This window comes from Gracilinanus agilis, chromosome 5, assembly GCF_016433145.1.
Source record: "Gracilinanus agilis isolate LMUSP501 chromosome 5, AgileGrace, whole genome shotgun sequence".
NCBI classification, from domain to species: domain Eukaryota; kingdom Metazoa; phylum Chordata; class Mammalia; order Didelphimorphia; family Didelphidae; genus Gracilinanus; species Gracilinanus agilis.
The window spans coordinates 264,071,699-264,099,082 of record NC_058134.1 but is presented as its reverse complement, the minus strand read 5'-3'; the positions used below and the strand labels follow the sequence as shown (position 1 = coordinate 264,099,082).

General features: G+C 40.4%; 1 protein-coding gene across 1 annotated transcript in view; it reads left to right on the top strand.

Annotated features, from left to right (window-relative positions):
• The first annotated feature begins 551 nt into the window (after window positions 1-551).
• The window catches only part of TRHDE (thyrotropin releasing hormone degrading enzyme), a 455,256-nt gene continuing 428,423 nt past the window's right edge, over window positions 552-27,384 (top strand). The window contains exons 1-2 of the mRNA XM_044679190.1: window positions 552-1,468; window positions 20,770-21,043. Of these exons, the coding sequence (XP_044535125.1) occupies window positions 552-1,468; window positions 20,770-21,043 (1,191 nt within the window). The remainder of the gene's footprint in view (window positions 1,469-20,769; window positions 21,044-27,384) is intronic.

Genomic DNA, 27,384 nt, shown 5'->3' with positions numbered 1-27,384 from the left:
CTCAGTCCCTCTGCAGGCTCTTTTCTCTCCTCTTCCTCGCCACTGGCAGACGCGCTGGGAAGCTCCCGCGGCCGCAAAGGAGGCTAGAGAGCGCTGCTGTGTGGAAGATGCGGGAGGCAGCCGGCTGAAAGAGGGGCGGGGGCAGCATGTGCTGAAGACTCCCGGCCGTCCAGCCAGCGGCAGCGGCGGCTCAGAGGCGCAGCTGGAGAAGTAGAGGGCGCGCTCGAGGTGGGGTGGCCCAGAGAAGGGGCACAGCGGCTTCTCCAAGTTGGGCTTGTCCCAGACGGAGCCTTTGGAGCCGGGACTACAGGGAGAGATGCGAGAACTGAGCGGGAGCGCGGTCGCTGTGGGGTGCTCTTGCCCGTGTCCCCCCTAAAAGCTTCTGGGGTCAGGGAGCCCGCGGTCCAGCGCCTATCTCCAGTCCCCGAGTCGCGCGCCCAGGGCCCCCAGCTGTTCTCTCAGATGTCTGCGCTCTTGGCGGCCGCGGAGGTTGCGGCCGCAACCGGCCCGCAGGAGGTGCCCGAGGGAGCCGAGGAGGGGGAGGCCGTGTGATGGCCCTGGACGGAGAACGGGAGCAAGAAGAAGACAAGAAAAAGAAGAAGAAGAAAAAGAAGAGGAGGAAGAAGAAGGAGGGGGCCGAGAAGAGCAGCGTGCCCTTCAGCCCCATGATGATCGAGGACGACGCGGCGCTCCGGAGCGGCAGCAGGGGACTCTCAGACCAGTGGGCGGACTCGGTGGGGGTGCGGCCCCGCACCACCGAGCGCCACATCACCGTGCACAAGCGGCTGGTGCTCGGCTTCGCAGTGTCCATCCTGGCGCTGCTGGTGGTGACCATGATCGCGGTGCTCCTCAGCTTGCGCTTTGAGGAGTGCGGGGCCAGTGCAGCCGCTGCCGCCACCTCGGGGGCTGAGGCAGACGGCGCTTCTGGCGGGGCCCCGGCTCGGACCAGCAGCAACAGCAGCGGCACAGGCTCGTCCCGGCTCGACCACCGGGCTGGAGGGGAGCCCGGGCGTCCGGGGATGCCTGGCGCCGCTCCCGGGAGCCCAGCACCCAAGGAGGAGTCGGAGGAGGAGGAGCAGGGACGTTGGCAGCCCTGGACTCAGCTGCGCCTTCCAGGCCACCTGAAACCCCTGCATTACAACCTGATGCTGACCATCTTCATGGAAAACTTTACTTTCTCCGGGGAGGTCAATGTGGAGATAGAGTGCCTGAACGCCACCCGCTACATCGTACTGCACGCCTCTAGGGTGGTGGTGGAGAGGGTGCAGGTGGCAGAGGATCGCGCCTTCGGGGCAGTGCAGGTTGCCCGCTACTTCCTGTATCCCCAAAATCAGGTCTTCGTAGTGGTGCTCAACCGAACCCTGGAGGCGCAGAGGAATTACAACCTCAAAATCATTTACAACGCCTTGATTGAGAATGAGCTGCTGGGCTTCTTCCGCAGCTCCTACGTGCTTCACGGGGAAAGAAGGTATGCGGGTGAGAGGGGAGAGAAAGGGAGAGAGAGAGAGAGAGAGAGAGAGAGAGAGAGAGAGAGAGAGAGAGNGGAACCAGCAGCTCCAGGCAAAGGCCAAGGACCATTATGAGCAGACCCTGCTGCTGAGGAAAGGGCTGGAGCCCTGGAAGAGACTCCTGAGTCAAAGCAAGCACAACATGGAGGTGAGAGGCACGCCCCTTCCTCTTCCCCTCTGCAGGCAAACCTGCTGAGAAGCTCTCCAATACTCCCTAGAGTTCTTTTGTCCCTAGAACAGGGATCATCACCTAGGGTCTAGAGGTCATCATCACAGGGTCTCAGAATTTGGATGAACAAAAACAATGGACGGATGGTTGGATGGAGAGTGAGACACACAGGGAAAGACGGAAAGAAGGATAGATAGGCAGAGGCAGAGAAAAAAGGACAGATAGATAAAGAGAGAGAGAGAGAGAGAGAGAGAGAGGGAGAGAGAGAGAGAGAGAGAGAGAGAGAGAATGAATGGAGGAGACAGACGGACAGACGGACGGAAAGACAGACAGACACAGACCTAGAGACACAGAGAAACACACATACAGAGAGAGACAGAGGGACACACAGAGAGAGAGACAGAGAGAGAGGGAGGCCCGTTCTGGGGTAGACAGACCCTACCCCTCTTTGTCACTCTTAACATAATCTAGCCCTCCTTGGCCCTTGGGAAAGGTAAAAGGGAGGGGGTGGGTGGCTAGTAAGCATACTTGGTTTCTTACCACTTCCTTTGCTCAGATCTCTTCCCAGAGTCTCTAGCCCTTTGTAACACCATTGCCATGTAGATACCTTGCAGTCAGTCACCAAAGATCTTTAACCACCAGCAAAGGGGTTTGTTTACAAGTTTGTTGTTGGGCAGTATGCAATTTAGCCCATGACCCTGCAAGTCAGCCAAGATGACAAAGTTGTAAGCAGTAGCAGAAACCAGAAACCGAATGTCATGTCTGTTTAAAAAAAAAAAATAGACAAACTGTGTCAGCATTAGATTCAGAATGGTGCACCCAAGATTCCTACCCATTTTCTTATTTGAGAGAGAGTGCTTGTGTGTCTGGAGAGAGAGAGAGAGAGAGAGAGAGAGAGAGAGAGAGAGAGAGAGAGAGAGAGAGATTGATTGATAGATTGTTATCTTGTTGATCTTGGGACTTCCTATCCACATATATTGTAGAGACCTAGGAGCAAGCTATNAGAGAGAGAGAGAGAGAGAGAGAGAGAGAGAGAGAGAGAGAGAGAGAGAGAGAGAGAGGGAGAGGGAGAGAGAGGATGTTGGTGGATGAAACCTTGTTAAATGGCAGAAAGTTCAGTAGGTCTGCATTACAGGGCACTTCTTTCTTTACTGATGATGACTAGTGTTCAGCATACTATGTGAAAGCAAGGTTCCTCCTTAGCACAGGAAAAATGACTTTATTCAGAGCAACTCTAAGGCCACAGTTCATAAGTTGCTTGGACTCCATCCTCTGTCTCTAGTCCTTGCCAGTTCGAGTCTTTTGAGGGACAGCAGTCTCAGTGTCACTCTCAGAGATGACCATTTGGTGCTTTTTTGACCAGGGCAGCTGTATCTTTTTTCATCTTTGGAGGTTATGAGTATGTGCTGCTCTTGCTCTATTTCTTCCCTTGACCCATTTAAAAAGTAACATTTACTTTATTTTGAAAATTAGTCAAATGACAAACTAGGGCAGTAGATGTCCAGAGGGGAAATCATAAAAGATCAACAACTTTGGAGGCAGAGTGGGATCATGGGGGGTCCAGAAAGAAGCTGTAAAACCCAAGACACTGCTGAGAAGCTTTCAAAGGGAAGCTATTGTCACATAGTAGGTAGGCTGAGTCATAACATCTTCTGGGGTACAGGGAAGTTTTTATTGTTTAGGGTGAATAAGTGCTTTTATCCTAACAAAATGCCCAATAAGAAGCCCAGTGATTAAGGAACAAGGAACTGTTGGGCAATGTTTTTCTGCTAAATAGTACGATAACTGTATGGAGCATTCCAGTTGTAAAACTTAAAATCTCCTTCTATCTTTCAACTAGATTGGAAAGGAATACCACATTTCTTTAAGAAAACAACCCTATCACATCCCAGATTGTAGTGGTAGTGGGAGAATTTGGGAAGCCAACAATGTAATTTATAAGAAATATTGTTTTAGATAATTTTGGGGAGGAAGGTGATCCTCTCCAGTGAATTAGTCATTTTAGGGATCTTCCAGTGTGGGATCTACCTCCATCCTATAAGATATACAGATCCTTCTGTAGTTTATAAATCATGAAGTCACCTGGAGCATTTAGCAGTTGAATGAGTTGCCTGTGGTCCCACAGATGATATGCATCAGAGGTAGGATTGACCTCAGCTCTTTCAGACTCCCAAACCAGCCAGTCCTTTAGTCCTTTCTTTAAAAATCTCAAGCTTTTAAAATCAGAATTTTGCTAGCTGAAAGCATACAGTACCACAGGATAACTCTGTTACAACCAAATAAATAACCCCCAGAAACTATTTACATCAGAATGAAGTATTCACATTTTTCCTGGAATAAATTATCAGACAACTTTTTTTTTGTCATGTGCTTTCCAACTAATAACTGGTAAGAGGTGAAATGTGTTTGCATTTTCTGCCCTTGGTTTCTAAGATATTATTGTACATATTTGCTTTCTATCTCCCTTTTACCGATTTCCTCAAAGTCTGAATTAGCTTGGTGGAAAGTTTTACCAAGTACACATGGTTCAGAGCTTTGCTCCAATAGAAATGCAGGAGTCCCCAAATCCTAGCTCTGCTTCCAGAAATACCATAACAGTTCTATTTCTAAGCAGTATGTTAATGAAAATTGTTTCTCTTTCCTATCCTCCTACACTGCTGCTATAGTAAATAGCATTCGTTTGAATATTTACATGGGGGGGCATAAAAATCAACCCCCAAATCTTCTAATTGTCATAATATCTCATATCTATATTCTCTTGTATGACTACTAGTTTTTTAAAACATGATCAATTAATATTTCAGATATAAATAGGTTTTCATTTTTGTGATTTTACCATTAAAAATCTGAGTAAATTGGCATTCCAAAAATGATACAGATAGTCTACATTTTCATGGAGTGAATGATGGCTTGTTCCTCAGTTACCTAAAACTTTCACTTAATCAGCTAACCAAATCAACGCTTAAGTGCAAATAATTTAAAATACTTGCAAAATATGACTTCATTGTATATTTACCCAGTGACCTCTTTCTTTGGTGACAAAAAACCTGTAGAACTCGGCTGGCTAATGGAAGTAGAATTAGATTCCTCTTTTGAAGCTTACCTGCCTCACATCCCTGCTGGCAGATTGGGAGAGTAAAGCCCCTACTTGATCTGAAAAATGCAACATTTTTATACCCTGCAAATTGGCAAGGGAGAAGTTGGGATCAATAATTTCTGTCCTGTGAAACTACAAGTGTAGAGCGTGCACTTCTTCTTGGGAGTATAATATTTATCTGTTTGAGAAGGTGAAAACCCATCTCTTTGAGGCAACCTACTTGACTTTCTGGAAGAGATAACTTACCATTTGTGATTAATGGTAAATGCAATAATTGTTTTAGGATTAAAATGTTTGCATCTTTAAGCAAAATGATTCTTTCAGGTAGAACATATCCCTATTTGACAGTGTTTTCCCCCTGAATAGATATGTAATAATCTTCCAAAGTGTGTTTTACCTGCTTTAGACAGGTACAGTGAATAGAGAGTACTGAGGCTGGAGTCATGAAGACCTGAGTTCAAGTCCAGACCCAGACATTTATGAGCTGGGTGACTCTGGGCATGTCATATAAACTGTTTGGCTCAGTTTTCCATGTGTAAAATGGGAATCATAACTGCACTTACCTCCCAGGGTTGTCATGAGGATCAAAGGAGATGATATTTGTAAAGTGCTTGGCACAGTGCCTGGCACATAGTAGTCATTTAATATATGTACATTCCCTTCCCTTCTCATTTCCTTTGCTTTCATGTGCTATGTGGGCACATGCTTACTTAGAAGTAGGTAAAGTATTCATTTACCTGAGGCATTTGCCTCTTGTAGGTGGCCAGATGGTGAGCAGGCCCATGTTAAAAGTAGGGTACCTTTATTTAGATCCAGATGGTCTGTCTGAAAAGGAAATTTTCCCAAGGCAGCTGAATATTTCACTCACTTTCAAAAGGGAGAATGTTCTCCAGTGGCAGACCTCAGTTGTGTCTGTAATGTGCTTGACAAAACACTTAGAAACAGGGGGGGAAAACCCAACACCACTAAATGGGTCTGTTTGACTTGTCTTCAGTATTTTAAATCAACGAGTTAAAAGGAAAAACTGTTGTCAAATTAGTTTCTTTTTCTATATTAACAGTGCAGAAAATGGGGTCTAGGAATGTCTCATGGTCTTTGGGGAATTTTTCAAGTGGCCCAGAGAATATCTTCCTTACATGCATGTAAATTCAATATCTAATATAATATTTTATATATATGCACAAGTAATTTTTACACGTATATTTGTGCCAGGGCTCTGAACCTGTGATTTCTTAAATGTAGGAAACTACTAGTGTAGAAACTCCATCAAATGGAGATTGACGATTTGCTCTTTATCATCTTAAACTTATAGTCTTAAAGAGTTGTGCTGGTCACTGGAAGGTTAAGTGAATTGCCCACAGCCACACAGCTAGTATGTATCAAGGGCAGGAAGTGATCCCAGATCCCTTGATTTTTGGTTTCATAGCTGATCAGTTGTCCACTTCCCATGCTTCCTTTCTTCTTTCCATACGCTATTTAATAAAACCCAGAAAATCAACTCATTGGTTTCTCATCAAAAGCATGACTATCCTTTGCATTCATTTCGGGTGAGTAACTTTGTTTTGTAGGAGCAAGTGGGAATGAATGATTCCATGTCTTTTGCCCTTGGACAAAAACTATTTGAGAATCATTGATTTCTCCAATACTGAACTGTCTTTTCTGATTCTATCATGGAATTAATTTGATGACTTTTGTTTGTTCAGATATACAGCTGTAATAGTCCTATTGAATCCACTTTGGGGTTTGAATCTTGGATCAAATGAAGCAAGTGATTATTTCTTCTCCCTTCTCCCTCTCCTTCACATCACTGATTCACCTGGATTTTCTCTTGTCCCAGTTTCTACGAGATAGATTGAGTCCTAAATGGTAATTCTGAATAGATGTTTACCCCCACCCCCCGCTTGAATTCATCTGAACTTTTTAGGGGCTTCATTCTATTGGTATCCAAAGGGTTGTCATGGTTCTCTTTATGAAAAAGAATTTACGAAGTTGGGGGAACCTCTGAGTGAAGGCTGCTGATTTTATGTGAAACTTTGAGAAGCAGGACTGCTAGTTTCCCAGTGATTTCTAAGTGCATGAAAACTTTTGTATGAAGACATAGTTCCAAGCATGAAGACATGTGGACATTGGTTTTCTCAAGTGATATTTTAAATGACTTGCAAAAGATCATGAAATTATATTGTCGTTTACAGAGAGCTGAAGCATATGATTGGCTGGTTGGTGGGGGCATCTTGTAGGCATGACTAATGCTCATTAGGCACCTTATTTGGAAAGAAGATTGTTCACCTGGGAGACCAAATGGAGTAGTAGATACAGAGCTGGCCTCAGAGCTGGGATTCTAGTTCGGCCTCTGACATGCCTGTTCATTTCTTAGAGCTCCAGGCAACTTTCTGAGACTGTTACTGACCTAGTGCTGATTGATCCGCATTGGGAGAGGGAATTTCCTTATCAGGAGTTCTCTATGCTAATGGAATCATAGGCATGTCCCTCTCCTTACCCTCTCCCCAAAGGGTTCTCCTGCTTAAGGTTTAAGGATTAACGTGGTTGGTTGGACAGGATAATACATTTAGAGTATTTGACTTAAAAACAAAAAGTCTTTTCCTCTTTAGTGCGATCATGATTTTACTTTCTTTGGTCCTTCCTACTTTCTTAGGTTGTTTTTGGCAGCTGGACACCCCTGGAGAATCTCTTGACTCTCAGTGAAATCCTGCTTCTTGTTTCCCAACACTTGAATAATGCTGTCTTCTTTGTGTTGATAATCAGCGCACAGAAAGATGGGTTTAGGAAGAAAAATACTAGCGATCCTTTACTATCACTCCCCTAAGATGCTCCTCTGTATGCTTTTGCTACCCAGAGCTCCAGCATTGAATGATATTGCAAAACTTTGGGAATATATATTGAAGTGGTTTGATCATTCCAGGAGCTACCTTTCTTTAGTGCCAAGGGTATAGATCAATCCTTTTTTTTAAACCCTTACCTCCTGTCGTAGAATCAATACTGTGTATTGGATCCAAGGCAGAAGAGTGGTAAGGGTGAGGTAATAGGGGTTAAGTGACTTGCCCAAGGTCACACAGCTAGGAAGTCTCTGAGATTAGATGGGAACCCAGGACCTCCTGACTCTAAACCTGGGTCTTAATCCCCTGAGCCATTCAGCTGTTCCCATGCAAATCAATCCTAATCTAATTCAATCCAATCCAATTGAATTCAATAAACCCCAAATCTATTCAGTACCAATTATAATAGGCAAAAAACAATGCCAGAGACTCAAAGGCAACAAGAAAATGACTGCCCTTAAGGAGCTCATAGTCTTTTTTTTTTTTTTAACCTTCCTCAAGGTTAAAATCAGAATCAATACTATGTATTGGTTCCAAGGCAAAAGAGTGCTAAGGGCTAGGTGATGGAGCATAAGTGACTTTTCCAGGGTCACACATCTAGGAAGACCTCACTGTCTTTAGGAAGGGGCATAAAACACCTAAATGAATACAAAATAATTTGAGGGAGAATGAACTAACAGTTTAAGGGATCAGGAAAGCTTTTATATTCCCAAGCCTTGAGGAAATCTCCCATAGTTTTCCGAACAGTTATTTCACCTAGTTTCTCTTATGTTCATTCATTCCTTTCCAGGCTTGACTTGCTTCCATCCTAATTCCTTAACATCTGCCTCTATTCTCTTCTGTCTCCTATGGCTAATTTTCAACTAAGTATCTGGGCAGAGAGTTCAGAGTGTGACCATGAGCGAGCACCAAGGTGCTCACAGGCTTGGAAGGGATGAAGGGGATGAAAGTCTTGTTAGAGAACAGCAGCTTTAAGGCTGCTGAGGGTGGGTCTGTTTACATCCTTTGTGTTGCAGACACACAGGTTCTATCTCACCCAGAAGCAAAAGGAGCTGGTGCGAAATCCCCCCCCCCCCCATCTTCATTTCTTCCCATTTTAACACTTGAAGGTATTTTAGCCAAACAAGTTGGTCTTTTCCCTTTGTTCAACAATGACAGTAACAATAAGAACAATTCAAGTCTTGAGGAAATTGTTATGTTATCATTGACAATTATTTTGTATGAAATGAAGGTGCTAGTTTGGAAAATAAAAATACTAACAGATATTTAAATAACTCTTTAGGTCTTAGGAAGGATTTGAGGATTGGGGGTTGAGAGCTAGAAGGGAACACAAAGACTATGTGGTCCAATCCCTCATTTTACAGATGAGGGCACAAGCCTTTAAAGGACTTCACCATGGCCATGTATATGGTCATCGTCCACTCTGCTGCAAGAGTCATTATCTTATTTGAGATAGATAAGAACATACATCATTTCCCTCATTTTGCAAGACAGTTTTGAAGTAATGTAGTTTGGAAGACTGGTGCTCAGGACACATGTTGGGCATGTGGGATTCCAAGCAAGTCATTTAACTTCAATGCCCTAGGCAACACTAATGCTGATGATAGTGCAAAGACTGTAGTCTCTGGACTCAGGGATCCTGAGTTCAAATTTCATTTTTGATACTGTGTTACCTTGGAACAATCCTTTAATCTCCTTGGGGCTCATTTTCCTCAGCTGTAAAAAGGCAGGGTTGGACTGCATGCCATCTGAAGCATCTTCTGAGATGCAGAACGGTATGGATCTGCATTGGCAGAGGGAGTTTTCCTTGAAGTTTTGGTATATCAGTGAAACTGGAAGTTAGGTCTCTTTTAAAATTATTTCAAGAAGTTGAGGGACTTTGAGTTCAAGTAATTTGCTCAAGGTCCAAGAGCTATAAGTGGGAGAGCTGGAATGCGGAGTAGTTCTTTCCTCCCTTGGTCTAGTGCTCTTCATCTAAACATGATCTACCTCCTAGGAAGAAGGGAAGAGACTTTCACAACTAGAACATAAGTTCACATTTCTATAGTGCTTTAAGGTTTACAGCATTTTCACATTAATAGCTCTGTGAGGTAGGCAGTGTAAGCATTAAGCCCATTTTACAGATAAGAAAGCTGAAGCTCAGAGAAGTAAAGATACTTGTTAGTGGTTGCACAATTATTAAGGATTAGAACTGGGGGAGGGGAAAGGTCAGCTGGGTGGCTCAGTGGATAGAGAATCAGGACTGGAGATGGGGGGTCCTGGGCTCAAATCTGGCTTCAGACACTTCCTAGCTGTGTGACTCTGGGTAAATCACTTAACTCCATCTGCCTAGCCCTTACCACTCTTTTGCCTTGGAAACAATACTTAGTATTGAATCTAAGACGCTTAACCCCAGTTGTTTAGCTCTTATTGTTCTTCTGCCTTGGAACCACTTCTTAGTATTGATTTTAAGACAGAAAATAAGAGTTAAAAAACTAGGACTTGATTTTAAGCATAAATAAGCATTCACTCTCAGTGACTGGGATTTTTAGCTGTTAAAACCGCAGAGGGTGTGACTCCCTTGCCTTAGGAAATTTAACTGGCATCAGGGAACAGTTGTCACTCCACATAGAGTTTCCCTTGTCATTGCTGCATAGTCATTCTTTGCCTTCTTGTCTTTAGATTTAGCCACAGGTGAAGAAATGGAGGAAAGAAGGTTATTTGTCTGGAATGCAAGGGAAGAGAAAGCAGGGCTAGTTCTCTGTCTTTCTGTCTCTCTCTGTCTTTCTCTGACTCTCTCTCTCTCTGTCTCTCTCTCTTTGTCCCTGCCTTGGCCTCTGTCTCTCTCTGTCTCTCTGTCTCTCTGTCTCTGTCTCTGTCTCTCTCTGTTTCTGTCTCTCTGTCTCTGTCTCTGTCTCTGTCTCTGTCTCTGTCTCTCTCTCTCTCTCTCTCTCTCTCTCTCTCTCTCTCCACCTCTCTCTCTCTCTCTTTGTCTCTCTCTGTCTTTCTGTCTCTGTCTCTCTCTGCTTTGGCCTCTGTCTCTCTCTGCCTCTGTCTCTTTGTCCCTGTCTCTGTCTCTCTCTCATGGTATCATGGGTTCAGAAATCATGAGCTTGGTTTGAACGCTTGTAAGAACCTAGCAGGCAGAGGTAGAGGGAAAAAACACCCCACTTTTCTTCTCTGATCTACACTATCACAATAAATTCCAGGGACCAGGAGAATCTCTCCCCACACTGGCTTAACACCACCACCAAGAGCTGGGCAGCTATAAAGATAAGCATAAATTGGGATATGTCCACCATTCGATTTGGTCAACAGCTATTAAGTTCATGAGTAATTCTTTGAACCATGACAATAAAGATTTTTAGTACTTATTGAAGCCTTTCATCATTTTAAATCATGGTACATGAATTCCCAGAGCTGTTCTGTTTAGCCTTCTCCTCAAAGCAGAATAAGAAGGCTCTAGGAAAACCATTTTTTCTTTCAATTAAAACACTTTCTATCAATGGTGATTGTGTTTCACTCTTCTCTTCAACAAGAGCAAGCAAAATAATTTAATACACGAAGGGGGAAGCAATTATGTATATTATGCTCTGTTTTTATAACACAATTATTCACATATGGATCGCTTCCTACATACATATTGCTCACATTATTGCGTGATGTTTTTAAGTTTACTAGAATGGTTATTTTTTTAAAGGAATACACTCTTGTTTATAGTTTGGAGTATTTAGCACAAATGCTTCTTTACAGAAATGGTTGGAGTTTAATGACTCATTGAAGTACATAAAAATTCACAATCGAAAGCATGGCCCATCCTGCCTTCCCACAAGTGTTTCTCTTCAGAGTAATAGTTTTCCTTCTGCATAACAACTTATACTCTAAAGGGAACCTGGGGAACTTCTGTGACCTTGGGTGGTGTAGACGAGCTTCCAGCCTAGCCACTGTAAATACCAGAAAAATGATTTCTTTCAAGCCGACAGAGGCCCGTGCATCTCATTGCAACTTTCCTTTAGCTCTTTAGAGTTTTTAGCCCTCATTTAAAAATCGTCCGACGCGAGGTCTATCACAGCAGATGTGAGACACATTTTAAACGTGATTCTTATTATGCTGTCTATGAGAGGTGACTAGATGTGGTCAAAGCAGGTGCCTCCTGAAAAGAATGTGCTTTTTCTAAGCTTTTCCTGGTTTGGGCTGATTCCACCTCAAAAGCCATGAATCAATCTGAATACCAACAGTGTTATGCAAATGTTTGTTTCCTGGCTATATTTATTTTGCCTTTACGAAGAGGCAAACAGAAAATAATAAACCAGAAATTGTTTTGTATCACATGCTGTAATTTGCCGGCAGGATCATCCAACATTAATGCATTACTTCTGCTGAATGTTATCGTAATGACTTGACACAACTGGCTTGCCTATTGGACTTCCGCATAAATGAAAAGAAATCAATTCTCTATATCCTTCGGAGGCAAAACAGAGCTTTAAGCCCTCCTCCTTAGCTCAACCAAAATGTCAAATTGACAAGTTGTTACAAAAATCAAGTCATTTATTTTAAATGGGAGAGAATTAAAATACATGTAAGTTATTCACATTCTTCTGGGTATGCTGGAGTGACATTCTTAGAATGTCATTTCTGGAAGTAAAACTTTTTATGGTAATAGAGGGATTCATTAGATGACAGGGATGATTTTGGTTAAGGAATGAGAATAGAAATAGGTGACAAGACACTACATTATCCCCATCACCAGCCTCCTGGGGTTTTTCAGTTTGCTTATTTCACTGCTACACCTTTACAGAAATATGTTTTCCTTCATCCTTTTGTTATGTTTGCTAATTATTTCCACCTGGATATCCTGCTGGTATCTCGAGCTCATCATGACAAAAAAAACGAACTTATCATCTTCCCTTCCAGAGCACCTCCTCCTCTTTCTGACTTCCATGTTTCCATTTATGGAAAAGTCATTCTCCCAGTTGTGTAGGCTCACCCAACACCTTCGTTACTCATCCTTGACTTTTTCCCATTTCCCACCTACTATGTTTAGTTAACCATAAGGTCTTATGAATTTTACCTCTGTGATATTATTGGTCTCAGAGCTTCCTTTTCTTTACCTCCAGCCATCAGACTCTTATTATTGTTTATTATGTGTATTATGTATTATGTTTTATTATGTTTGGCCAATGCTACTGCTGTAGTCGTTTCTCTGGTTTCCATGTCTTAAATGGTATCCACTCAAGTCCTCCTAGTACACAGCCCCTGGATCAATATTAGTCCTAATTATGTTGGGCTCCTATCTAAAAGCTTGCAATTTTCTAGTGACCAAAGAACAAACCCTTTACTCTAGAAGGCTCTCTAGAATATGACCCCAATTTACTAGCCTAACTTTCTGTGACTTCCCATGTATCTTAGGCTCTAGTCAAACCATACTTCTTACTCATCATTTTCCAAGCAGATCTTGTGTCTTCTTATTTGTGTGTCTTTGTTCACAAAAACACATAATGTCACAGCAGGAAGTGACTCCAGTGTTCATCTAGTATCATACTCCCATTTTACAGACTATGGTCCTAAGAGTTTAAGTGACCTGCCTACCCTTCCATGGACAACTAGTGGCAGATTGGGCTTTAAACTCAGGTACTTTGATGCTGAGTTAAGAATTCTTTCCTCTGCCATGATGCCATATTGTTATCTCTCTCTGGGGAATGTTCTTTGATCCCCCCTCCCTCAATTCCCACAAACACACTTTCTGCTTTTCAAAACCCTACCTATCCTTTTAGGTCTAGCTCAGAATATATCCCTTCTAATAAACTTATCTTCCTTTATTCTCTTCCTCCCTTCCTTATCTAAACCCCCCTCATATTACAGAGGAAGAAACTGAGGTCCAGAGAAGTCAAATCCTTTCTCTGAACTTCCATGGAAGAGTCTTTATCTCCCATTTACTGTTATATAGTCATACTGTATATATTATATTATATATAATATTTGTATACTGTTTCACCTCTCCTACTGATTGAGGTACCTTGAGGACAGCAACCACGTTTTATTAATCTTCCATCACCCAAAGTACCTGAAACTCTGAACATATCTGTCAAATGAATAAATCAATTAAGAGAGCAAAAATCCGCATAATTCTTGGCTTCTTCTCCCTTTATCCTTTCCTTGCTTTACTCTCTCAATAGAAACTATTCAATTGGAAAATGTAGTTGTCCCTAAGTTAGCATTTAATCAAAAAGCTCAAAGAGCAGGTACTGTTTATTGCTTTTAGTTAGCCTTGCCTCTGGACATCTTTTCCTTTTCTGATGATTGAATTAAAATTCTCTTCCACTCTTCTTCAGGTGCCAGACTGTGAAATTGTTATTTCCTCATTTAGATAATACCTGAATCTATACAGTTATCCCTGCGTGTACATACCTGTATGTAAGAACTCACTGAGAATTAGAATTGTCAAAGACTTGCCATTTCTGGTTTGACTCGTGGGTTTCTTCAAGTAACCCAAATTACACGAAGGATTTCCAGGACACAAGCATCTGGATTTATCAATTGCTCACTAGCCAGGAGTTGTGGAGTTTCAACTTTTAATCAGCTCTTACCTCAATATTAGCTAAGTCTTTGCTCTGGGGACTAACGTTTAATAGGTTATGATAGAGATTCCTTCCTCTGAGGATGTTGCATGGTGCTCCATGTTTGTGCCACTCATTAGAACTGTGTTGTGTATATTGCCCTGGGTTTCTGTCTTTTAATACATACACTTTGTTTTGCCCAGTGGTTTGAAAGTTCCTTGAGGGTCAGAGACTCTATTCTTATCCTTCTCTGACTACCCTATAGTGATGAATGAATCAAATGACACATTTTAGGGGCTTACTTTAGTATGATTGATAGGAGCTACAATTGGAAAAGCAACTTGGAATAGTGGAGAGGGTGTAGGGCTTCAAGTTAAGAAGATTTAGCTTCAAATTATGACTCTGCCAATCACTAATCTAGGTGGTCCTGGGCAAGTAACTTAACCTTCCCAAGTCTCAATTTTCTCCTCTGTAAAATGGGGATAATGATACCTTTAGTGCCTTCCCCATAATTTGCTGTATTAAGTAATATAGCATGTAAAACAGTGATTAATATATACCAGTAGATTAGTATTCACCAATAGAACTGCACATGAGTAACTGACAGAAAGGGAAGAGGGGCAGAAAAGTTAGCCTGAGTTCAAATCTAGCCTCAGACTTTTATTGGCTATGTGATGCTGATCAAGTCATTGAACTTTGTCTGCCTTAATTTCCTCATGTGTAAAATGGAAATAATAAAGCACTTGCCCTCCCAGGCTTGTTGTAAGATATAATGAGATATTTGTAAAGTGCTTTGAAAGCCATAAAATGCTATATAAGTGCTAGTTCTTATCGTTGTTATCATCATTATTAGCACCAGTGTTTGGTGGTTTGGTATATTCACTGTGTTGAGAAATTGATCAAAGAAATTATTGGCATTAGAAATCATAGATACTTAAAAGGTTAATCAATAAAGTATTTATTGACATTCAAGGCACTGTACTGAGGCCAGAAAGGGAGCCATGTAGAAGATTAAAACCCAGTTTCCTCTCAACTTACAGTTGGAAGAACCTAGATATATAAGTAGATAAAACATTGACTCATACAACAAGGTGAAGTACTATGAGAGTGTCACATGAGATAATTGTTTCAGGGATGCAGAAGTAAGAGAGATCATGGTAGACTGGTGGTAGTCAAAGGAATCTTTATGGTATAGCCAAGACTTGAGCTATGTGTATACATGTGTATATGAGTATATATATATATATTTGTTGTTATTGTTGCATTTATTAGGCCTTTCTATCTCTGAAATGTATATACATTCATATGTATTCCCAGTTTGGATGGTCCATTAATAGGTACCTCAAAAAATTCTTTGAATTGAGATACCCCTCCATGCAAAGAAATTGATGGGAGAAGCACATGTTTGTTCCTTTATTTTCCACCCATCATAAGTTCATTCTCTTAAGAACACGTTCATCACTCAATAAGAAACAAAAATTATAATGTCTTAACAAACATCTAAAGTGTTGGCTTATAAATTACATCTTTAGAATTGAGTAAAACATGAAATCGAAGAGAACTGTCCTATAGCAAAGAAAAAAAGAATATTGCCAATTGCTGCTATTTTTTCTTTAAATTTTAATTTTTATTCACACCATTTGTTTTTTAAATTATTTTTATTTTTTAATGTATCCTGACTCTCTTCCTGCTACTAAGCGATCTGTCCTTTGTAACAAAGACTACAAAAGAAAGAAAATAGAAAAAAAAGCAGCTCCACAAAGCTAACCGCAAGATCTAATGAGCATGGCAGTATATGTAGTGTTCTAAAACCACAATCCCCCACATCTGTAAGGAAAGGAGGAAGGTATATTTTCTAATCTCTTATTAAGGGACAAATTTGGTCATTATAATTACCCAATATTCATTTTTTCTTCTTTCCATTTACGTTTTTGTGGTTTTAAAATTTTCAATATTCTTTTCTTGGCTCTCCTTATTTCACTTTTGCTCCATTCTTCCCATTTCTCTGTAAATTTTTCATATAGGTTGCTCCTTATCGTTCAGTCATTTTTTCGTTATGTCCAACTCTTTGTGACCCCATTTGAGATTTTCTTGGCAAAGATACTGGAGTGGCTTGCCATTTCCTGTGCCTGCTCATTTTACTGGGCTCATTGCCCAGGGTCACACAACTATTAAGTATCTGAGGTCAGATTTGAACTCATGAACATGAATCTTCCTGACTTCAGGCCCTGCACTCTATCCACTGCGCCACCTAGCAACCTTGCTTTTTATAGCAATTGCCATATATCAAGCAAATGCTTCATGTATAGTACATTGCTTCTCTAAGCCTAGCCCTAGTTCTCTTACTTTCGTATTCCATACTTTCTTACCATTCTTAGTGCTTTTATCAGCATTCTAAAATCTTATTAAATTAAAGCTATATTTCCTGTCATTTTTTGTGTCAACATGAAGTTATGTATGGAGGAGCTTACATTAGAGAGAAGTTTTAAGGACTTCACTTTATTAGCAAATAAAAATATTTACTGTGAGATTTGTTGTTAAAATTAAAAAAAACCACTAGTGAAGGGTAATTAGCATTTGGTCAAAATTTACTAACATTCAAAATGCTTTCTAAAGTAGTAGACATAAAACCAAAAATGTTGAATTTTTATATATTTTTAGACCACACATTTTTAAGTGTTGAGTTTCATTAAAAAAAAAAATGAGGGGCAGTCAGGAGGCACAGGGGATGGAATGCCAAGGCTGAATTCAGGAAGATTCATCTTATCCTGCTGAATTCAAATCTGGCCCTCAGACACTTACTAGACGTGTGACCTTGGGCAGATCCCATAACCTCATTTGCCTTAGTTTTTTCATTTCTAAAATGAGTTGGAGAAGGAAATGGCAAACCACTCCAGTATCTTTACTAAGGAAATACCAAATGGGTTCGCAAAGAGTCAGACATGGCTGAAAATGTCTGAACAAACACCACAAAAAAACCATGATTCTTGTTTTTGAATGGATAGAGCCTGAGGCTTTCAATGACTAATATACTTTATGCCATGGTACAGTGGAAGCATTAGACTTTTTTGTCAGATATGTTGGGTCAAGTTCTAATTTTAATACCTTGGGTCTCAAGTCCTTTTGGGTAAAATTCTGCTTAATAGCGAAGGTTTATTTGATGCTCTGTGCCTGCTTGAGTCATTGAGAGCTCAGGAGAAGAGAAATGTTGTTTCTTGATTTCAAGAGAGGACACATAGAATTCTATGATCTTGTCCGTTTCTCACTTCCCTTATATATATCTCAGTGAATTCCCAATTCCCTGGGAATTCCTTTTCTGCCAGTGAGGAGAGTCTTAGACAAAGGGAATTGGGGCTTACAATACCTGGCTTACAATAGCAGTTTAGTGCTATTCCTGTGTTATTGTAAGATATTAATCTTTTAAAATTAAGAAGCACTAGATAATTTGAAGATGATGAAAAGAATTATTTACTGAAATGCTTAAGTTGGTCTTAGCTCCCAATCCTTTTTGTGGTGGACATTTGAGGGCAGAGAGTAACTTAGAGAAAACTTGGATTTTACTTAGTATTTTATTGAGCTATTGGCACAGTTTCAGTTGAGAGGAATGGTCCTGTTAAACCTGTGGGGGAACAAAATTGCTGGGCATGGTAGCCTGAGTCACAGTCTACACCCTCTTCATCATCTGTGCTTTTGAAGCCTTTATGTATCTCCTCATTTTTTTCTATTAAAAGCATTAATTAATCTTCTACATGTCCCCAAATGTCATTCATTCTACCCTCCTGGAAGACTTACCATATTTGTTAGCATTAATTTGCATGGCATTGCCCAGATCCAGTTCATGATTAGACTCTGTTGCTAGGGTGGTGTCTTTATTATACCTGCTTACTCAGTTGCTGGCTTATCCTGGATTCATCCTCGTTTCCAACTGTGAACTTGGCTAATTTCTCCTTGTTGGTGATGGAACTGCTTCCTGTTTCAGGGATTAAGGTTCTGTGTGCCTTTCATCTTCAGGTATAACTTTCTGAATCTTTCCTTCATCCACATATATGGGTATCTCAGTTTCTGTCTTGGGAAAGTCATCACCCTTGGCTCTGTAGTGTAGCAATGAGATGGAGCAGGGGACAAAATTCTGGGTTTGGAGTCAGGAAGACTCATCCTCCTAAGTTCAAATATGGCCTCAGATACTTCCTAGCTGTGTGACCCTGATCAAGTCACTTAACTCTGTTTGCCTTACTCTCCTTATCTGTAAAATGAGCTGGAGAAGAAAGCAAACTGCTCCAGTATCTTTGCCAAGAAAACCCCAAATGGGGTCAGGAAGAGTCGGACCCAACTAAATGAAATGAATGAACAACAACAAATAACCCCAAAGCAATGTCATTACTTTTATCTCCAAGGCTCAACAAAAAAAATATTTTTAGCTTCAGTGCTTCTCATATCCTAATATCAGCTCATTATTGCATGTAGGTTCTTATACGTTTCATGGCAAGTCTCCTTTTTTGACCCTTTGGCTCTCACGGTGTTTGAGTATTTTCATTTGTTACTATGAAAGCTAAAGGAGGGCTATGCTTTTCACTGTGGGAACCCAAGACTTTGAGCTGAAAAATGACCTTAATCATTTAGGATTGATTGTGTTATTTCTCTAGGTCAGTCAGTCAATAAGCATTTATTAAGGACCTTTTACATGTGCCAGGCACTGTGCTAAGCACTGGGGATACATAGAAAGGCAGAAAAGAGTCCCTGCTCTCCCAGGCTCATGAAATAAAGGGGGGAGACAGTGTAAAAAAACCTCTATACAAACAAGGTACCTAGACGATAAATTGGAGATGGTCAACGGAAGGAAGGCATTAGCATCGAGAGGGATTGGAAATGGCTTTTGTAAACGCTAATACTTGGGGGAAGCTCAGGACACCAGGAGACAGAGATAAAGAGGGAGAGAATTCTGGGTATGGAAGATATTTTGTGTGCTTTCACTTTAGAATCAATCAATCAGCATTTTCAAGTGCCTATTATGGATTGGGCACAGTGCTAGGCACTGAGGATATAAGGCAAAAACAATCCTGCCCCAAAGTAATCCACATTCTAATGGGGAGAACTACATAGCAATGAATAGGGAGATATGAATATATTCAGATTAGATGGGAGATCATCTTAGAGAGAAGGGACTAGGAGACTGGGAGCAGGGAAAGACCTCCTGTGCTAGAGAGCATCTAAGCTGAGCCAAAGACTCTAAGAAGCTGAGGGTGAGGGGAGAGAGAGAGCATTCCAGTTATGCATGACAGCCAGTGAAAAGGCATGCACATCAGCGATGGAGTAGCATTCCAGAAGGAATAGAAGGGATGTCAGGATGGCTTTACTGTAGACTGCACGGAGAGGAAGGGAGCAGACAAATATTTATTAAGCACCTGCTATATGCATTTCATTTTAGTTTTACAATGCTTTGAGATTGGTGCTATTATCCCAATTTACAGTTAAGGAAACTGAGACAGATAGCAGTTAAGTGACTTTCCCAGGGTCTCCCTCACATACACACATATGTGTACATGAAAAGTCTGGAATAGTAGAATGGTTTTGAAGACATTGAAATGCTGTGTAAGCTCCAGAGGGTAAGGAGAGTGTCATTCTTGTCTCTGTATCCCTAGCACCAAGCAGTATATCTTGCACAAAGTAGGAACTTAATATATGTAAACCAAAAATACATCTTCAGAGGAAATTGAAATAAAGAGACCACAAGTGACTGGTCCAGGGTCATGCAAATAGGAAGTAGTATTATGGAGATTTAAACCTAAATGCTCTGACCCTAGTATTCCTGCTACCAATCCATGGTGCTTCTTTTTAATTTCTAGATTTTAATATGGATTCATATATTTATAGATAAATATATGTATATACTATATAGATTAGACACAATAAATATGGCTATATATTTATACATAATGAATATATTTATAATATGAACAAAATGTACCATGACCCAACGACTTAAATGTGATTGGAATCAGAGGTAGAAAACAATCACATCTGAAGAGCAATCAACACTGATGAGTTCTAAAATTCAATGGAAGTTCATTTTGTTGAAATCCGAGGGTGCAAGGGGATCCCATAGTGGCCACCGAGTTATACATTGATTTGAAGATTTTCTTTTGTATTTTACATTCAGGGTTTTCTATCATTTGGTTAACCTTCCCACCTCTCCCCCCCCCACCCCCATTTCCATTGCTGAGGTAGAAAATGAGCCATGATGCAAGAGAGAAAAGTTATTTTCCATTATTTGCCAATGTGATTCCAATGAGGTAGGGTTGTTTTTTTTTGCTTGTTTTTTGGCAAAGTGCAATGTTTTAGTGTCCATGTATTGCTCTGGGTTATGAGAGTTTACTCTAATTGAGACAAAAACTACCCTGAAGAACTTTTATTGTTGGAAAAAATGTATGTGAAATGTGCTTTCTTGCTGTTTATGCATTTTAGTTTGGTTCAGGAAAAGAAGAACTTTGCATATTTGGCAAAAATGTTTTATTTTAGGAGCAGCTGCACTTAATGCCCCCATACCTCAAAGCCATAAATGCAATTGATGAGATATACATAGATATACATATATACATATTTATACATTTTTTTCTTTCTCCTCCAGGTTCCTTGGTGTGACACAGTTCTCCCCGACACATGCAAGAAAGGCCTTTCCCTGTTTTGATGAACCCATCTACAAGGCGACTTTCAAAATCAGTATCAAGCATCAAGCCACATATTTGTCTTTATCTAACATGCCGGTGGAAACTTCAGTTTTCGAGGAGGACGGATGGGTGACTGATCATTTTTCACAGACCCCACTCATGTCCACCTATTACTTAGCCTGGGCTGTGTGCAACTTCACCTTTCGGGAGATGGTCACAAAGAGTGGAGTCGTTGTAAGTATTGTTTAACTTGGCTAGTTCTTTGAAAGTCACCAGCTTACCTCTGAAATGTGATTTCAGATTCATTCATCATTTGCATCTTTTTCAGTTAAGTGCCTCTATCTTTCGCCTCTCAAATGAGATAATATTTTTGAAGCACTTAAATAGTGCCTGGCTCAAAGAAGGTACTTAACAAAGTTTTGTTCCATTATCTCTTAACATACCCTGTTTCTAAGGGGTATAATCTCTTGCTTCAGAGGGGAAAGAACTCCTGTGGACCTTCTATAGTTGCTGTCTCCAATCTATGTTGGCTGGAGAAAGGTTTTTTTTAATTAATTAATTTTGTTTGTTACATTAAAAATACCCAGTTAACTTCCTCCCTCCCCCACTCCTCATTAGAGAAAGTATCGTTTGCAAAAAGATATGGTTATGTAAAATTGTGTCTTATTTATTTCTATTTATCAGTTATTTCTCTGGAGATGGACACACAAGTCATTCTTCAAACAATATTTCTGTGGCTGTATACAATGTTCTCTCAGTTCTCTTCATTTCACTCTTCATAATTTCATGTAGGTCTTTCTGTGTTTTTCTCAAGTTAATGTTTGTCATTTCTTAAGGGGGAAGTAGTATTCCATCACAATCATATGCCACAATTTGTTTAGCCATCCCCCAATTGATGGGCATCAGCTCAATTTCCAGTTCTTTGCCACCACAAAGAGAGCTGCTAGAAATATGTTAGCACATATAGGCTGTTTTCCTTTTTTACTGATCACCTTAAGCTATAGACCTAATAGTGGTATTACAGAGTCAAAAGGTATACACAGTTTTATAATTCTTTGGGTATAATTCCGGATTGGTTTCCAAAATGGTTGGATCAGTTTGCAGTTCCATCAACAGTGTATTAGTGAAAAAAAAATCACATTCTTCCCCAATCCCACCAAAACTTACCAAATAAAAAACCACACTCATGCACTGAAACACTGTCAAGGGTTTAAAAAGCCTGGGACTACCCTGTCTTTCACCCTGGACTCCTATTCCTTTGTCTAGATGACCTGGGAAATTTAAGCAATGAACCTTTATATACAAAGTTATATTTCTTGTATGCATTCAATTCCATTCAAGTAAAGCCGATAAATATTTATTGAGTGCCTGCTGAATGTAAATTGCCTTGCTAAATGTTGAATTCAAGGGGATGGGCAGAAAATGATTCTTGTTCTCCAAGTAGAAAAGTCCTGTCCCTACCAACAAATGTTTGCTTGCAGTCAGGGGGAAAAACTATCTCGTGAATACTCAGAGTGTTATTTTATGTGAAATACATGGCTCCTTAAGAATGAGCAACAGGTTTGACCAAATTCATTATTCATGGTTTCTCTTAACTTAGAATACTGTGGAAATTATTAGAAAAATCTGCCCTTAGCCCACACTGAATTGAAAACAAAATATGTAAGGGTAAACCATGAATTTCTCTGGCATGGAATCATTAAATTGGTGTCCTAATTGCTATGTAGAGTGAATGTAGAGGAGTAGCAGCCATTTTATTTTCATAGAGTTATAGTGTAATTATTTGCAATGTCAAATTCCTTCTCTGGTATTTGTTGATCTTTCCAGTGGACATTTCAATGCTTGCACTCATTGGACCATGCCCAGAGAAAGAGCCAGAAGGCATGCAATTTCCTTCTACCAGTCTAAAATACCGACGATTGCATTGGTATGTTATCGGCTAGCAGAGGGATGAGGAAACGCAATTTCATTTCCTAAGCTAGTTTCTTCAAAGTGTGAATATGTCCTCAGCCCCACACAATTATGCCTGTTGCTAAGTGACCCGTGTTTAAAGTCAGAAATACTATAATTATTTCATATGTATTTTTTTCCCTATAACCGATCATCATTTTTCTAGTAGTTAATAAATATTTTTAAGTTTCTGTTTCATACTTCTTACAGACAGAAAAACATAAAGCATGCTACTACATAACATCCAAAGGTCAACTGGCCCAAGTTCATAGACTCCAAAATATTGAGGAATTTTTAGAAAGATGACTATATGCTATCATGAATATGTATATATATATTTTATAATGATTTCTAAATTCTACTGTAGGAAATGAACACACATCAGCTGTGGGAAAATAAGCTGGATAGTAACATTGGAAGGAATCTTTGAGAATAACTAATCCAAGTACATATTTTTTGTGTGTGTGTATGAGGAAATGAAGTTCTAGAGAGATGAAGTGATTTTCTGAAAGCAACCCAGTCAATAAACATTTATTAAGCACCTACTGTGGATCTGGCATTATGCTAAGAGCTGAAGATACATAGACAAAAATAGCCCCTGCCCTTAAGAAGCTTACATTCTAATGAAAGGGGCAATGTTGCAAAAATTTGTTCATAAAAGATATATACACTATAAGTGGGTCTAGCATTAGGGGAGGTGCTGGCAATAAGGGAGGCTGAGGTGAGGCTCCTGGAGAAGGTGGGGGCTGAGCTATATTGAAGAAGAGAGGGAGGCTAGGAGGTGGAGGTGAAAAGAGAGTGTTTCAGGCATCAGGAGAAGTCCTGGAGTCTAGAAAGGAAGTGTCATGTGTGAGGAAGAGCCAGAATACCTCTCTTGTTGGATAAGAAGACTGGAAAGATAAGAAGGGATCTGGGAAGGGCTTTAAAAGCCAAAGAGATAATTTTATATTTCATCCTGAAGGTAATAGGGAGCTATTAGAGTTAAGTAGGGGGTGAGGTGACATCGACTTGTACTTTAGGAAAAGCATTTTTTTTTTAATTACCTAGAGATTACATGTCAGAGTCAGCACTAAAACCCAGTTACCCAGACTCCCGATCCATTGTTCTTATTTTTTTGAACTGTAAAGAGCATTCATTCGGTTGTCTCCTCCTTACCTCAAGTATTGTTCTCTCTCTCCTTACTCTCTTCATGGCAACTGTTTCTTCTTACTGAGCGACAGACACTAGGGGTGTTATTAACTGACCCCTCCGTCGCTGGCAGAAATGGAGGTTTAGTGTGGCGCTGGACGTGACTACTGCATGGGGCACAGGTGATCATTCTGGATTTAGCTGAGGTTATCTGGGGTGTTTGTTTAGCAGCGCTGATGCTCTAGCAGAAGCCAGGTCCAGATGTGCAAGGAGGGCACGTCTTTGCAAAGAATGGAACAGTAACAGCTGAGGGGGATTAAGAAAGGCTTCGTGCTACTTAATGGTACTTAAGCAACAGTTTAAAGGATGACTGAGACTTGGTAAGACAGAGGCAAGGAGGGAGGGCAAAGGGGCAGAGAAGGGAGAGATGGAATGCTCAGCGTGAGAACAGAGAAAGGACAGTTTGAATTGCAGTGTGGGAGAGAGTCATGTCCATTATTATGTGCAAAGTGGTATTTGAGGCAGCTTAGTCTGGCAGCAGGGTTTAGGATGCACTGGAAAAGGGAGAGTATGGAAGAAGGGAGAAAATTAGGAAGTTGCTATTTTAGTTCAGGCATGAGATGATGTGGACTAGAACTGTTTGTGTGTGTGTGTGTGTGTGTGTGTGTGTATAAATATATATATATGTGTGTATATATATATATGCGTGTGTGTGCATATTTTATTTATCTATCTAGGGCAGGTAATAATAATAATAATAATAATAATAATAATAATAATAATAATAATGGTATGATGAATAGAGTGGTGAGTTTAGAGTCAAGAAGACCTGAGTTCAAATCCAGCCTTAAACATTTACTAGCTGTATAACCCTGGGCAAGAAACTTGCCCCGGCTTACCTCATTTTCCTCATCTGTAAAAAGAGCTGGAGAAGGAGATGACAAACCACTCTAATATCTTTGCCAAGAAAACCCCAAATGGGGTCCCCAAGAGTTAGACTCACTGAAACCACTCAACACATCCATCTATCAATGTACATAATCTCCAAAAAATTTTAAGATGCAGAAAACATGCCTTTAGTATTTTGCAAACTTCAAAGCACTATGTAAATAGTAGCTATTTTTATTAGGGGAGGGCTAAATAATTATTAAGCACTTATTTTGTCCTGGGCACAATACCTACACAAGATGATCAAATGAGATATGTATGTTTTGATCATCTTGTGTAGGTATTATTATTATCCTTGTTTTACATATGAGGAAACTGAGGCACAGTGATAAATGACTTTCACAGGATCACCCAGCTAGTGTCTGAAACTGGGCTTGAACTCAGGTCTTCCAGACTTGAGGTCTAGAGCTCTAATCATTGTGCCACTTATGACTCAAAGAGAAAGAAAATAAATAGTAAGAAGGTTAGATTTGTTACTTATTAGTTAGATATTCCCCATGAGAATAAATATTCTCTTTCTCTCTTTTGGGAAAATCAAAGTCCTAGTTGCCTGAAAACATTTTAGGCCAAGTTTGTGTTCGGGGCCTGCAAAGGACCTCCCTACTTTAATGATTAAATTGTTGTTGTTCTGTTCTGTCCAACTCTTTGGGACTCCATGGACCAAAGCCATTCATAGGGTTTTCTTGGCAAGGATATTGGCTTCATTTGCCAATTCCTTCTCCAGTGGATCCTTTTGTCAGGCAATCAGAGATTAAGTGACTTGCCCAGGATCTGAAGCCGGATCTGAATTCAGACGTTCTTGACTCCAGATCCAGTGCTGTTTACCAATTAAGCCACAGCTACCTCTAAGTGGTTAAATTGGCCAGTGCTTAAATAAAAGTGATGGGTTGTAGAATGATGGAGTTGCCTTCAGGGAGCCATATTTTCTTATAGGAAAACATACTGATGGATAAGTATAAATTTTAACTATTGCCATTCTAGTTAATTGAAGAGAAGGTAGCCTAAAGGCTTACATTTCCTGGGTTGCGTTCCTTTTTTAGCAAGGTTGACATCTGTGGAATAGGTAAAAATTCTATGGGCTTCTATTGTGTAGTGCACAGTTTCTCAACTGCTGCTCCATGGTTTTTAGATAATGAAGGAGACAGAAATGAAGGTAAAAGGCAACATCAAGTAGAAAAGAAAACCAGACAATCTAGGATGTGCACAAGATGCTTAGTCTCCAAACCCATGGCTACACTTGTCTTTATGCTCTCGGAAGCACTTCATAGAATGGAGATTTCAGTCAATTCGGTTTCTCCCTTTGTATACATAAGGGAGACGATTCTGGCTGTGTGCATCCGTCTGTTGGTGTCTTCCCTTCCGGCCAGAATTATGTTTGGCTTCAGGGGAGAAGAGGAGCTTCGTTATAGCAGCTTGTGTTTTCACAGTACCAGCTGTTAGAATTGGTGCCACCTGGAACCCCTCACAGGCTTCATCCCCAAGCTAAACTCGCCCCTTTGGCTCTTAGACATAGTTCAGGTAAACCTAGACATCAGTGATACCACCTGGTCGAATAAACTTGAAAAATGCTTTCTGTTTCCTCCTTCTTCTCCCTTTTCCTTGCTCATCATTTGTTTCTCCTCCCATCGACTCTGACTTCTTCATCCATTACTTGTTTGTCTTTTCCACATCTTTTTTTATCTCAGGGAATGCGCTAAATTCCATTTTGTCCCAGTATTGTATATTTTGGAAGCAATTTAGTAGTAGACTGTGTTACTAGTTGGTTTTGGGAAGTAATCTCTTCTTTCAGATTATAATGAAGAATTCAAAGGCAAAATCAATATTGGACACAATTATATCCATCCAAACTCAAGGACTCCAGATTCCTTTTACTGGTAGAAAATTCTTATGAGAGCAGAGTATTGGAAGAGATTGAGATTAGGCTGCTGCTGCCGACACCACTGATGATGGAAACATCCTCCAAAAACATTCTCAGCATCGAACTTAATGTCTGAGCTCCCAGACTCATGCCTCCCGAGTCTCAGAGTCATGAACAAGGAGGAGGCTTTTTGTACGATCCTGATCTTTGCTCTGTGACACTGATCCAGAGTGTACAAGAAATTGGGTCCTATTGAAGAGTCGAACGTCTTCTAGGTGGTTCACTGGTGTCAAACTCAAAGAGGAAACAGATCTCTACAGTCAGCATATTAACTTAGAAAACCACAAATTGACATCATCTAAGTTGTATTAAGTTTTATTAATTATTTACTTATTTAAACCCTTACCTTTTGCTCTAGAATCGATACTAAGTATTATTATTTTTTCCTAAGTATTATTTTTAAGGCAGAAAAAGGGTAAAGGCTAGGCAATTAAGGTTTAGTGAGCCCAGGTTTGCCCAAATAGGAAGTGTTTGAGACCACATTTGAACCCAGAACCTGTCGATTCCAGGCTGGCTCTTTATCCACTGTGCTGTGTTTTCACTTATTTTGTTAATATTTTGTTATTCTCAGTTACATTTTAATTTAGTTTGGTCTACAGTTCTGGCTATGAGTTTGACAGCTTTTGGTGTA